We start from the raw sequence: 13,579 nt of genomic DNA on the forward strand, positions 1-13,579 counted from the left end.
ACCAAATGTTTTGCCCCAAACATTACTGAAGATGAAAGGTCCAATTCTGAGAATTGATCATTTATATGGAAACACACTACTTTGATCAGAAAGAACAAAGGCTGTCTCCTGACCCCAGAGACAAGCATCTTTAGGGATGGATCAGTCAAAGGGAGCGGGGGCACTAAAGCAAATTTCTGAATGAAAATGGAAAATAGAGTGACAAAGAAATTATTACGAGAAAACTTCCAAAATCAGTACAAGAGCCTGAGGAACAATTATTTCTGCCCTTTAATGTATCAATTAGCATTAAGTACATCAGCATGGATCACTGGCTGCCCTGTCTTTAGGTTGCGTGACATTACTACCCTAGACTAAGCTTGCTGTGAGCAGAGAATGTGTCTGCTATATTGTACTCTCCCAAGTGCTTAGTAGAGTGCTCTACACACGGTAAGAGCTCAATAAATATGACTGATTGCTTATTACTCCAGTGTAATTTATAATAAAAATGAGACCATGGATCACGAGTTGCTACAAGCACTAAAATCGGGACTGAAATTAGCATCTAAACCAATACTCAAGGAACTCTCTCAGAGTTACAAGTAAAATCTTCAGTTTATAATGATCTAAGTGCATGCCCATACATTCCTATGGATACTGAAGTCAAAATTATGTGCCAAAGTTTTTTCTGAAAATACTAGACTGTAAAACTCTTGTGGGCAGGGATCGAGTCTACCAACTTAGCTACCAAATCTACTTTATTACCCCTCAACCATGTCCTGCCTCTGGCCTGGAACTCCCTCTCCATTCATATTTGAAATACCACCATTCTTCCCACCTTCAAAACCCTCCTACAATCACATTTCCTCCAAGAGGCCTTCCCCAACTAAGCCCTCATTTCCCCTATTTTCCACCTGTGTCACCTATGCAATTAGATCTTCATCCTTTAAGCACTTGATATTTAAGCACTTCAACCCCACAATACGTATGTACATATTTTAATGTACATATCCAGAATTTATTTTAATGTGTCCCCCTCTAGACTGTAAGCTTCTTACGGGTAGAATGTGTCTACCCACTCTGTTGTACTGTACTCTCCCAAGTCCTTAGTATAGTGCTCTGCACACAGTAAGCATTCAATAAACACCACTGTTCAACTGATCTAGTGTACTAACTCAAGAGCGTAATACACTGCTCTACACACAGAAAGTGCTCAATAATGCTACTGGTTGATTTACAGTATTTCTGGTTTTAAAACCCATTTAAGTTTAGTAAGCTAATGAAAGAGTCCCTTTGGTTGCTCACTCACCTGCATAAATAGTTCTGACAAAAGTGTCAGGTGACTTGATCTCAATGATATCAGAAATTGCAGCAACATCAAGCTTAGCAGCTACTCTGGGCACAAGGCTCTGAAATGACAATAAGTAGTTAGCTACAGACATGAACGATGAAAGCTTTGCACATAAGTAAGATGAGGATTACTATATGTGTGTGCAAAGATTTTTAATTAAAATATTTTATACCCTTCTCTGGTCATTCAAGGATAGTCTTAGAACATGGCTATAGAAAACCTACCACTGATGTTAATGTTAAGAGAATTTTACAAGTCTCATAATAAGCATTCAACTGTTCAGTTATGAGGTGTGAGATTTGCTTCACTGGTTTAAAATGACTGAGATGAGAGAGCATGAGTTTGGGTGTATGCACAGACTAGGATGGTCATTCAAGCTGGCCCTTCCACGTACACCAGAACATGACAAAACACCTATTTATTCCTGCCAGTACCATCACAAAGGAAAATTTACTAAGAAGCCTGTCGCTCCCTGAGGGCATCAGGGGAATAAAGCCAATTGGGTGGGAGGGGGTTGGCACTAAGGACAAAAGGGGTGGGCTAGCTCACTGTGGGCAGGGAATGTATCTGTTATATTGCTCATATTGTATTCTCCCAAGTGCTTAGTACAAGGTCCTGCACACAGTATGTGCTCAATAAACACAACAGACTGACTGACTAGTTGGGGATGAACAACTGTAGGAGAAGACAGACTTCACTTTGGGGTTCTGGAGATTAGGGTCCTGGGAAGAGAGGCTCAGAATCGGTTGGGTGCAGTCAGGGATAGCTGCATCCAACAGGGAGAAGTGACACGGACGCTGGTGGGGAAAGACGTCCACCAAAACTACCTGCAGGGAAAGAAGAAAGCCCTGTAAGCCCATTATGGGCAGGGAACGGATCCACTATTTCTGTTGTACCCTTTGAAGCCCTTAATACAGGGCTCTGCACATAGTAAGCACTAAATAAATACCAGTGATTGATTGATATCCAGAAACTCATCTGCCACCACTGTAGGGTGAAGTATGGACTCGAATGCAGAGAGACGGAGAGCGGGGATGTCAGGGAGCCAGATGTCGTAGACAAGGCGGGACAGGATAACTGCTTGGATCAGGGTAGCGGCAGTTCGGATGGAAAGGAAAAGGCAGACTTTAGCAATGCTAGGAAGTTGGAACTGACAGGATTTGGTGATAGATTGAGTATGTGGGTTGAATCAGAGAGAGGAGTCAAGGATCACACCAAGATTATGGGCTTGTGAGACAGGGAGAAAAGTGGTGCTGACTACAGTGATAGGCAAGTCAGGGTTTGGGTGGGGAGATAGATAAGAAGCTATGTTTTGGATGTGTTAAGTTTGACGTATCAGCAGGACAACCAAGTAGAGGTGTCTTGAAGGCAGGAGGAAATGTGAGACTGCAGAGAGGGAGAGAGAGCAAGGCTGGAGATGTAGATTCGGGTCTCATCCACACAGAGATGGTAATTGAAGCAGTGGGAGTGAATGAGTTCTCCAAGGGAGTACGTGAAGATGGAGAATAGAAGGGGACCCAGAACTAGACCCTGAGGGACCCCCACAGTTAGGGGGTGGGAGGCAGAGAAGGAGCCTGCAAAGAAAGCTGAGAATGAGACGATGACTCATTCAATCTGTCCCCAAATTCTGCTAGATCTAGCTTCACAGCATTATTAAAATCTGTCCTTTCCTCTCCATCCAAATGGCTGCCACATGGATCCAAGCACTTTTTCTATCCCATCTTGACTGTTGCATCAGGGTCCTTGTTGACTGACCTTTCTCACCCCACTCCAGTCCATACTTCACTCTACTGCCCAGACCATTAGTGCAATTTTCCCCATATTGTTTCACATTAACTCCAATGAAATGGCCACCTTCAGCATTAAGATGGGGCTTCCTGCTAAGACTGCCAACATGGTACCGGCATTATGCTACACAAACATCAATCAACTGCATTTACTGAGCACTTACTGTGTGCATTGTACTAAACGCTTAGGAGAGTATGATATAGCAGAGTTAGTAGAAACGTCCCCTGTCCACAGGGAGCTTACAGTCTGCCTACCACAGAGAAAACTAAGCTCATTGGCCCATTTGTTATTATTAATAATAATAGTAATAATAACAATAATGGTATTTATTAAAGACATACTATGTGCTTAGAATTGCATTAAGCGATGGGGTAATAATCAGATCAGACACAAATCCTGTCCCACACAAGGACTCATAGTCAAAAGATAAGAAGTGAAGATAGTTTATCCCCAATTCATAGATGAGGGAACTGAAGCCCAGAGAAGTGAAGTGATTTGTCCCAGGGGACAAATGGAAGGATTGGAAGGAGTGGAAGGATCAGGACTAGAAGCAGAATCTGTGTCCCTGTGCTGTGCCCTTTCCACTAGGTCATGCTGTCTCCCAATTTATGGAGACAATGTCTATAAAATGGTTGGCAATTACCAGAGTTGGACATGACTAAGAAATCCGAAGATGAAAGGTTTCATTTCCATTTCTAAGATCCCAAGCAATCAAGTACACATGACCAAAAAAAGTAAAAAAAAAAAAATTGTTAAATTCTTTTTTAGTTGTTTCAAATATCTGCTCAACTCCTGCTTACAGTGAGTTTTTGCAGCAGAATTTAGGAAATAAGATATAAAACAATGACAGGCGCTTTGCAATAACAACTCTTCACAAGTGCTACTGATTTTCTCCAAAAGAAAGCAAAGAGCACCCTACAAATTTTTGGCTGAATCAACATGTGTAATGGGTTTTTTGTCTTCCAAGCAGCTGCAACAGATTTTTCAACATTTCCCTTTGTCTCCTCACCTTTCCAAAGGCAGATGCTCCAGCACAGATGTGCGTGTAATTGAACTGCTTCTGAGTTGCCAAAATCAATGGAGTCAGTTCCTCTGAGAAAAAGACACATTTGACAAGCTTCAGAACAGTTGCAAATTCACATGCTTGGCTGCAATTTTACATGCTGTTATTTTTTTCTTTGGCAGAAGTAAATCACAGCATACTCAAACAGAGAAGCCTCACCTGGAAGGAGCCCTTTGTACGTATCATGTTGAGCCACGAGAACTTTTGCCACACCTGCTACTTGACTCAAATCCTTTGCCACCTATGATTAGAAGAATAGACAATTACCCATTTTCCACTTTGTGTGCGGCTACACAACTATACTGCTCCTAAGGCAACAACTGCAAACTAAGCATGAGAAAGGAATAAAATACCAAATGTTATATTTTAGAAATATATGTTACCAGATCGTGAATGCCTGAAACAAAAGCGATTTGCCTTTATAGATTCAGGCCTGGTAGATTTCAGCAATAACCCCTCCTACAGTATTAGATATCAATATTGGTAAACTACAAGCAGGGCTGATTTTTTAAATTCTGTAACAAGTTTGTACTGTTAGACTGGTTGGACCACAGGAAAAAGAATTGCTATTTCAAAATAACATTAAAACGTCACACATAAAAGTAAATCCAATAAGTCAAGACACTAGAAAACTACTTTAAAAGATGACATTGATTAGTATTTGCTTACATTATGTAAAAATGGAATCACTGCTGGGACAATGTGGAAAAATATCCATCATCTAGCACTCACAGTGCTCAAGCGCTTAGTACAAACCTTTGCACACAGTAAGCACTCAAATATGGTCTTTAACACCTGAGTACACAACACTGTGCTAAGCACTTGCAAAAGTACACCAGAAGCAAAACATACACTCTTCCCATAGGGAAAGGACAGACAATAATCGTTGACAGATAGAAGCAGCAGGAGGAAGGACAATCAATCAATCAATCAATCGTATTTATTGAGCGCTTACTGTGTGCAGAGCACTGTACTAAGTGCTTGGGAAGTACAAGCTGGCAACATATAGAGACAGTCCCTACCCAAGAGTGGGCTCACAGTCTAGAAGGGGGAGACAGAGAACAAACCCAAACATACTACCAAAATAAAATAAATAGAATAGATAGGTACAAGTAAAATAGAGTAATAAATATGTACAAACATATATGCACATATACAGGTACTGTGGGGAAGGGAAGGAGGCAAGATGCGGGAGATGGAGAGGGGGATGAGGGGGAGAGGAAGGAAGGGGTTCAGTTTGGGAAGGCCTCCTGGTGGAGGTGAGCTCTCAGTAGGGCCTTGAAGGGAGGAAGAGAGCTAGCTTGGCGGATGGGCAGAGGGAGGGCATCCCAGGACCAGGGGAGGATGTGGGCCAGGGTCGATGGCGGGACAGGAAGGAGGAGTAGGTGCAAATGAGGTTGTCGTTAATGTAACTTGGTGATAACAAGGGCTTTTTTCCCAGGGTGGGGGTGGGGTGGGGGGGAGAGTCAGTCAGGACCGGACCGGGAAGGGGGGTTGGAGGGCACTATAAGGAAGGTCGCTTAAAGGGCAGGGGGGAAGCAAACAGATACTAGTATTCATTCAATCGTATTTATTGAGTGCTTACTGTGTGCAGAGCACTGTACTAAGCGCTTGGAAAGTACAATTCAGCAACAAATAGGGACAATCCCTACCCAACAATGGGCTCCTACAGAAACTAAAACCCAAGAAATATAAATGAGTCATGACACCTCAGTAGCTGGTAAAGACACAGCTGCAAATTCAATAAAGGATCCTACTTCGTGTAGAAGATCAACATTTTGAAGAGAGAATTCTTCCATCATCTTCAGTCAAGTTCACGACCCACAAATCTTCCCGAGAATTTGCACTCAGCTCCGATTAGTGACGCTCGGTAGATCTCAGTCCCCAGGGAATGATTTTGATATAAATGGGTATTTTACTTACTGTGTTGACTTTAACGGTTTCTCACCTTGTCACATTTGGTCCCAGCCACTAAGCAAGACACTTCGCCCCCTAGGCGCTTGGCTGCCGTAATGGCATTTAGTGTGATGGGTGTTACTGCATCATTTGAATGCTCAGCTATTACCAGTGTACTCTGATGTCGCAGGAGTGAAGCCTAGGACAGAGTACAAAAAAAAGGGAAAAAGAAAGGTTAAGCTACTTATACTAAAGAACAACAAAAAAATCAAGCCAAACAAGTTTTAAGACTCATCAGCAAACACATACGCTCTAATGAAAATGTCCCCCTGGGTGGAGAACTTTAGAATTTGTAGACTACATTAATAGTCATCTGTTTAAAGACAATAACAGACAGGCGTGAAGCCCATTACTAAATCAACTAATTGGATATTTTAATTAGTGTCAAATTAATTACCCAGAGCTGGAAATGCTACCAAATACTTTCCGGAGTTTCCCATGAACACACTCCTACATAAGAGAACACTGGACGGGCTGAACGACCTTTATCAGTAGAACTCACCAACTCTAAAATTAGGAATGGCCAAACTATGGTTATCACTAACACCTAGTTTCTCTCATTTGATGCAGAGCTGTAAAGAGAATATCCAAAAGACAGTAATAAAAAAAAAGTGTAGGGTTTACTGCCTAACAGACTGGGTTTACTCAGTCTCTCAAAACACCCTACAATGTAATCTAAATCTATTCAGAGACCACTTTGCCCCAACAATCCATTCAGGAAGTCTCTTGCCACAAAGTCGTGCATGCTAGCAGTTGTGCCGGCATCTTCAGCACCGAAATCAGCATGCAGTCAGATGTTCACTGCCTGGACCACATTTTTCCCTGAAGCCAGCTCATACCAAATGGTAGCCTCAACAGCTCAATCAATGGCAATTCCAGCAGAGAAGTTAGTTCTCATCATTCCTGGGAATGTGGTTCATGTGACTGCCAAAGATGAGAGCAGCAGGCAGCTGCATAAGCCCCAGTGATTCTTGGGTCTGGGATATTTGATGACCATCAACCACAAGCAACAACAAAATATTTTGGGAATGTCAGGTCTTTGGGGATGATGAAGCACTCCCCTTACGTGGTACATCCTCCCTCCCTCCAAATCACGTAAATCTCCTCTTTTGAAGCCCTCCTAATCAATGCAGATACATGGCAGAGCTGGGACTGGAACCTGGGTCTCCTGACTCTCAGTCACTTGCTCTTTCCACTAGGCCTTGCCAGAAAAACCAGAATAATCTACTACAATGAAATGATCGCTGTGTATGACTGTATTCTCTAGTATTTCTTTTAATTGAAAGCTGGGGAAAGTGTTCCTGGGAAAAGTGTCCATCAAAGTCTAACAAGCAAGCAAGCTACTGTGTTGAAACAATTCTCCTTTCGGATTAGAATGATGAGTGCATTGCCTATTAGTGATAAAAGGGGGCATTTTTCATATTACACTCTCAGGAGGAACTGTTAGAAGAATTCTTCCAGCATCCATCAAGAAATGTCTTTAAAAGCAATCCCACCTCATCTAAGTTACAAAGCAAGTGGAGACTTAGTACATTTCTGGGTCTGCTCTTATGTAATGCTTCACCTAAGCCACTGGAATTGAAAGCAAATTCTGGTAATTCTCTAAGGACCTGTTCAATGCTGAACATTCAATGAATCAATCAGTGGTATTTATTGAATGATTATGCATTGAGCACTTACTATGTGCAGAGCACTGCACTAAGTGCTTGGAAAAGCACAATACAACAGAATTATCTGATGATAATAATTACGGCACTTGTTAAGTATTTACTGTGTGCCATGCACTGTTCCGAGCATTGGAGCAGAAAGAATTATTCAGGTTGGACATGGTCCCTATTCCACATGGGGCTCACACTCCTAATCCCCATTTTACAGATGAGGGAACTGAAGCACAGAGAAGTTAAATGACTTGCCTAAGGTCACACAGCAGACACCTGGGGAAGCCGGGATTAGAACCCAGGCTTCTGACTCCCAGGCAGATGCGCTTCTTGTCCAAGAATGATTTTTGCTTTCTGTATTACACTCTGGGCATGCACCCATAAGTGAATTTCACTGTCAGTGGCACCTACTTTGAGTAGGAAGGAAGGACACATATATGCAATTAGATATCAACCAATGGTACTTTTACTGATATCTGTGTGCAGAGCTCTAAATACTAAGCACTTGGGAGAGTACAATTCAACAGAGTTGGTAGATACATTCCCTGCCCACAAGGAGCTTACAGTCTGTTTGCCGTGCACTCAAAGTCCTATTGTTCTGTCTGCAGGGCAGCAGAAAGAGCACACGCCTGGGAGTCCGGAGACCTGGGCTCTAAGCCCAACTCCACCACATGCCTGCTGTGTGACCTTGGGCAAACCACTTCACTTCTCTGTGCTTTGGTTTCTTCATCTGTAAAATGGGGATTTTACAGATGAGGAAATCCTCCCTCCTACTTAGACTTTGAGCCCCTTGTGGGACAGGGTTGGTGATCACCCTAACTAGTATCTACCTCAGTGCCTAGAACAGTGCTTGACACATAGTAAGTGCTTAATATAATAATAATAATAATAATAATAATAATAATAATAATAATAATAATAAAGATTCAGGTGGGCCTAGAACAGTAAAAATCTCATGAAACAAAGTTCCCTCACGTCCCAGGAGTGTTTGTCCATTTCTACCACCATGCTCACACTCCCTTCCCCATCACTCTTGAGGATATTTTTAGCCCAGCAGTTGTTGCAGTGAAGGTATGAAAGTAGGGGGTCCTGGCTGGGAGGATCTGGGGGGTGAAGGGGCGGGGGTGAGGAGGAGGAAGGGAGTCTTGAAGGCAATAGGCCAAATCAGCTGCTTCTTTTGTCCAACTGGTAAAACTGCCCATTTACAATTTACAAGCACAATTAAAGTCTATCAACAGTAGCCTCTTGGCCAGACTTGTCTGACAGTGTGCTGATAGGTTACATGTCTAAACTCGACACCAAATAGGTTTGCTATTTTCAGCTATATATTGCATGGAATACTATTTTGGAATGACAAATAGTTTTCATCCTCTGGACATCTAAGACCCTGTCAATGCAGGGTCTTGGTCACAAGCAATGGGGTGTGCATGGGGCACGGTGAGTGTGGGCCTTTATAGACTATGGTGTTTAATGGGCAGAGAGTGAAAGCAATTCATGAACATTTCACAATGCTGCCGCCTGCTCTTCATGATTCCACAATGACTGATAAGAACTACTTTCACAGCAAATAAACAGTGATGAAAATAGTGGAATAGAGCTCCAGAGCAAAGAGAGGCATACAGCAATTAGCAGCAGGAAATCCATTTGCCATGGGTGAGGTAAAACTGGCTATATGTACAGAAGAATAAATGGATATCACACTACGTATAACTAGCCACAAATAAAATCTACAAGTCTACCAGTAAACCATAATGATAGCACCTGCCTATGATGATGTTTATGGCTCACTGATCTTGGTCAGAATATGGGATGGGATCTTGTAAAGCTCTGGGGATTCATTTTTACGTATTTAAGAACCTAATATGATTTACTACCTAGAGATCATTTCAAGTGAATTGCCGGTACAAACTACTGCCAATATATTTCAGACACCATATTTTTGATTATGTTTCATACATCATTTGCTATAAAAGTTATGAGATTTTAGTCACCATTCGAGGAATAAATCCATAATTTTGTGGCAAATGGCCCATACTTGCAACGATTTATAGTCTTATCAAAATATAAATTGGTTCCTGCTCCTAGAAGTCTGGAGTTTTAAAATTTTCAGGGGGTATTGCACACTCTTTAAAGGGAGGTTAGATAAAGAGCCCTGAATATCTATAAAAAGTGCTCACTTTAAACATGCACTTTGTCAACTATACAGTGACCTTCTACCAACAGGTGCTCTAACACTAAGGCCCCTCTCATCAGCTTATCAAGAGGCGCCTCAAAAAATTTAAGACTAGTTTAATTTTGTTCCTAATATTCAACTTTCCCCTTCATTAATATCTACACAAATTAGAGGAGACAATGTGGTCTGGTGAAAAAGAGCCCAGGACTCAGAGGTGTGAAGACCCTGGTTAGAGTCTGTGCCAGCTCCACCACTGGCCTACTGTGTGAACTTGGCCAAGTCACTGAACTTCTCAGTGCCTCAGTTTCCTCAACTATAAAATGGGAATTAAATACCTACCAAGATCACATGTCCCCGGGTGGGACAGAAATGTGTCCCACCTGATCGTCCTGCATGTACCCCAGCGCTTACTACAGCACTGGGCAGTACTATGGGGAAGAGAACAGAGGCAGCATGGCTCCATAGAAAAAGCCCGGGCTTTGGAGTCAGAGGTCATGGGTTCAAATTCCGGCTCCACCAATTGTCAACTGTGTGACTTTGGGCAAGTCACAACTTCTCTGTGCCTGTTACCTCATCTGTAAAATGGGGATTAAAACTGTGAGCCCACCGTGGGACAACCTGATCACCTTGTAACCTCCCTAGAACTTAGAACAGTGCTTTGCACATAGTAGGTGCTTAATAAATGCCATCATTATTATGGGTGAAAGAGTCTTTGTTTGGTGTTCATCCCTACCTAAGGATCCTGGAGACTGAATTCCATTTGCCTAAACAACGGCCCCCAAATTGCTACAGAACTTAAAAGTTGAAATTATACATTCAAGCCTGAAGTGAATGAGGGACCTGTGGAGTTTACTTCAGGAAAAACGGGCCCAGATGTGTTCTGTACTGGAGTCACTCTACCCTTAACTAACCCTGGCTGTCAACGAGAAAATCATCAGCCATCAGGGATCCATGCAACAGAGCTTAGATGGCTTAATGCAAACCATGATGTCCCCCCTGAGCACTTAATAATAATAATAATGATTATGGTACTTGTTAAGCACTTACTATGTGCCAGGCACTGTACTTTACTAAGCGCTGGGTGGATACAACCAAATCGGGTCTCACAGTCTCAATCCCCATTTTACAGATAGGGGACTGGGGCACAGCCAAGTGAAGTGACTTGCCCAAGGTCACACAACAGACAAGTGGTGGAGCCGGGTTTAGAAACCATGACTTCCCAGGACTGTGCTCTATCCACGACGCCATGCTGCTTCTCTGGTATTCATATTGATATTCACTTCACTTGATATTCATATTCAGCCCACCTTCAGCCCCAAAGGCCTTATGTCCACATCCTTACACTGCCATTTCCCCTTTCTGTAACTGATTTTAATGACTGTCTCCCTCTTTGGACTGTGAGCTCCTTGTGGGCAAGGATCACGTCTACCAACTGTATTGCACTTTCTCAAGCATTTAGTACAGTACCTTGTACATAATAACTGTTCAATCAATACCACCAACTGGTTGGAAATAAATGTCAGAGGTATGGCTTGCTAACGCTGTCACACCCCTTACCCAACCCTAAAAAGTCCCCTGAAAGTAGGCAGCCAAACACATTTTTGTGTTTTGATTGTTGAAGAGACAGCACCAGCATTTAGCAAGACTTAGAGGTCACTGTAGCCCAAGTTAGAAATAATAATAATTTATCATGGCACTTAAGCACTTATTCTGTGTCAGGTACTGTTCTATGCACTTGGGTAGACACAATGACTATATCTGTTAAGTGCTTACTGTTACTGTGCGTCCAGCTCGGTTCTAAGCACTGGGGTAGAAACAAAGCCCATGTCCCACATGGTATCACTCACTCAATCAATCAATCGTATTTACTGAGCGCTTACTGTGTGCAGAGCACTGTACTAAGCGCTTGGGAAGTCCAAGTTGGCAACACATAGAGACAGTCCCTACCCAACAGTGGGCTCACAGTCTAGAAGGGGGAGACAGAGAACAAAACCAAACATATTAACAAAATAAAATAAATAGAATAGATATGTACAAGTAAAATAGAGTAATAAATATGTACAAACATATATACATATATACAGGTGCTGTGGGGAAGAGAAGGAGGTAAGATGGGGGGATAAAGGGGGGGATGAGGGGGAGAGGAAGGAGGGGGCTCAGTCTGGGAAGGCCTCCTGGAGGAGGTGAGCTCTCAGTAGGGTCCTGAAGGAAGGAAGAGAGTTAGCTTGGCGGATGGGCAGAGGGAGGGCATTCCAGGCCAGGGGGATGATGTGGGCCGGGGGTCGACAGCAGGACAGGCGAGAATGAGGCACGGTGAGGAGATTAACAGCAGAGGAGCGGAGGGTGCGGGCTGGGCTGTAAAAGGAGAGAAGAGAGGTGAGGTAGGAGGGGGCGAGGTGATGGACAGCCTTGAAGCCGAGGGTGAGGAGTTTCTGCCTGATGCGCAGATTGACTGGTAGCCACTGGAGATTTCTGAGGAGGGGAGTAACATGCCCAGAGCGTTTCTGGACAAAGACAATCCGGGCAGCAGCATGAAGTATAGATTGAAGTCTTAATCCCTATTCCACAGTTGAGATAACTGAGGCAAAGACAAGTTAAGTGACTTGCCCAAAGTCACACAACAGACAAGTGGCAGAGCCAGAACTAGAACCCAGTTCCTTATGAACAGTGCTCCAACGCTTAGAACAGTGCTTTGTACATAGTAAGCGCTTAATAAATGCCATTATTATTATTATTATGACTCCCAGACCCATGCTCTATCCACTAGACCATTCTAGTTCTAATAATTGTGGTATTTGTTAAGCGCTTACTATGTGTCAGACAAGGTACTAATCACCAGGGTAGAGGCAAGCAAATTGGACTGGACACAGTCCCTGTCCCACATTAGGCTTACAGTTTTAATCCCCATTTCACAGATGAGGTATGAGGCACAGAAAAAGTTATTTGCCCAAGGTCATATAGCAGACAAGTGGCAGAGCAAGAATTAGAAGCCAGATCCTTCCGACTCCTAGGTCCGTGTTCTATCCACTAGGCAACACTGCTTCTCTCTCCTAAGCGCTTAGTACAGTCCTATGCACACAGTAAGCGCTCAATAAATAAATGACTGAATGCTCCAAGAGCATTTAAATTTATCTAGGGCATAAGTCATGAATGAGTGCTATAGAGTACTACTCTAGCTTCCAAATTTAAAAATAATCATCCAAGGTCAAATTCCTATTGAATACTCTCAACAGATCAGTTAACACCAACTCTTCTGACAAATGTTTATTAAAGGCACATACAAAATCTGGTCAGCCATTTTTCCAATCGCTGAACTTTACAAAAATTTTCCAAAATAATCCTCTCCCCTTCACATGCTTACCACCTAATAATTACCAAATCTCACCTTCTTCCTACACAACCTCCTATAAGAAAGACTTATTTTTCATGGTTATAGTTATTTCATTGCCCACTCCATTGGGCAGGGAAATACCTTTGTGAGCTGAACCCCCAAGTCTTGTCCATTTCAGGTCTCTAACAAGACCTGAGGGTTTCCAATCAGGGCTGAAAAGATCCCAAAAGGTGGATTTCTGGTCTATAAGCTGTTTGAAGCCTGTCCTTCTCCCAGTTCT

The 13,579-nt window shown here is 42.8% G+C and overlaps 1 protein-coding gene across 3 annotated transcripts in view; it reads right to left on the reverse strand.

Moving 5' to 3' along the window:
* Positions 1-13,579, reverse strand: part of ETFA (electron transfer flavoprotein subunit alpha) — a 65,218-nt gene that overhangs the window by 37,109 nt on the left and 14,530 nt on the right. For all 3 annotated transcript variants that reach the window (XM_038767542.1, XM_038767541.1, XM_038767540.1), the window contains exons 2-5: positions 6,130-6,276; positions 4,341-4,422; positions 4,128-4,210; positions 1,289-1,388 (exon numbers count right to left, since the gene is read on the reverse strand). In XM_038767542.1, coding sequence (XP_038623470.1) covers positions 1,289-1,388; positions 4,128-4,210; positions 4,341-4,422; positions 6,130-6,276 — 412 coding nt within the window. The remainder of the gene's footprint in view (positions 1-1,288; positions 1,389-4,127; positions 4,211-4,340; positions 4,423-6,129; positions 6,277-13,579) is intronic.

This window comes from Tachyglossus aculeatus, chromosome 26 (genome assembly GCF_015852505.1).
Source record: "Tachyglossus aculeatus isolate mTacAcu1 chromosome 26, mTacAcu1.pri, whole genome shotgun sequence".
NCBI classification, from domain to species: domain Eukaryota; kingdom Metazoa; phylum Chordata; class Mammalia; order Monotremata; family Tachyglossidae; genus Tachyglossus; species Tachyglossus aculeatus.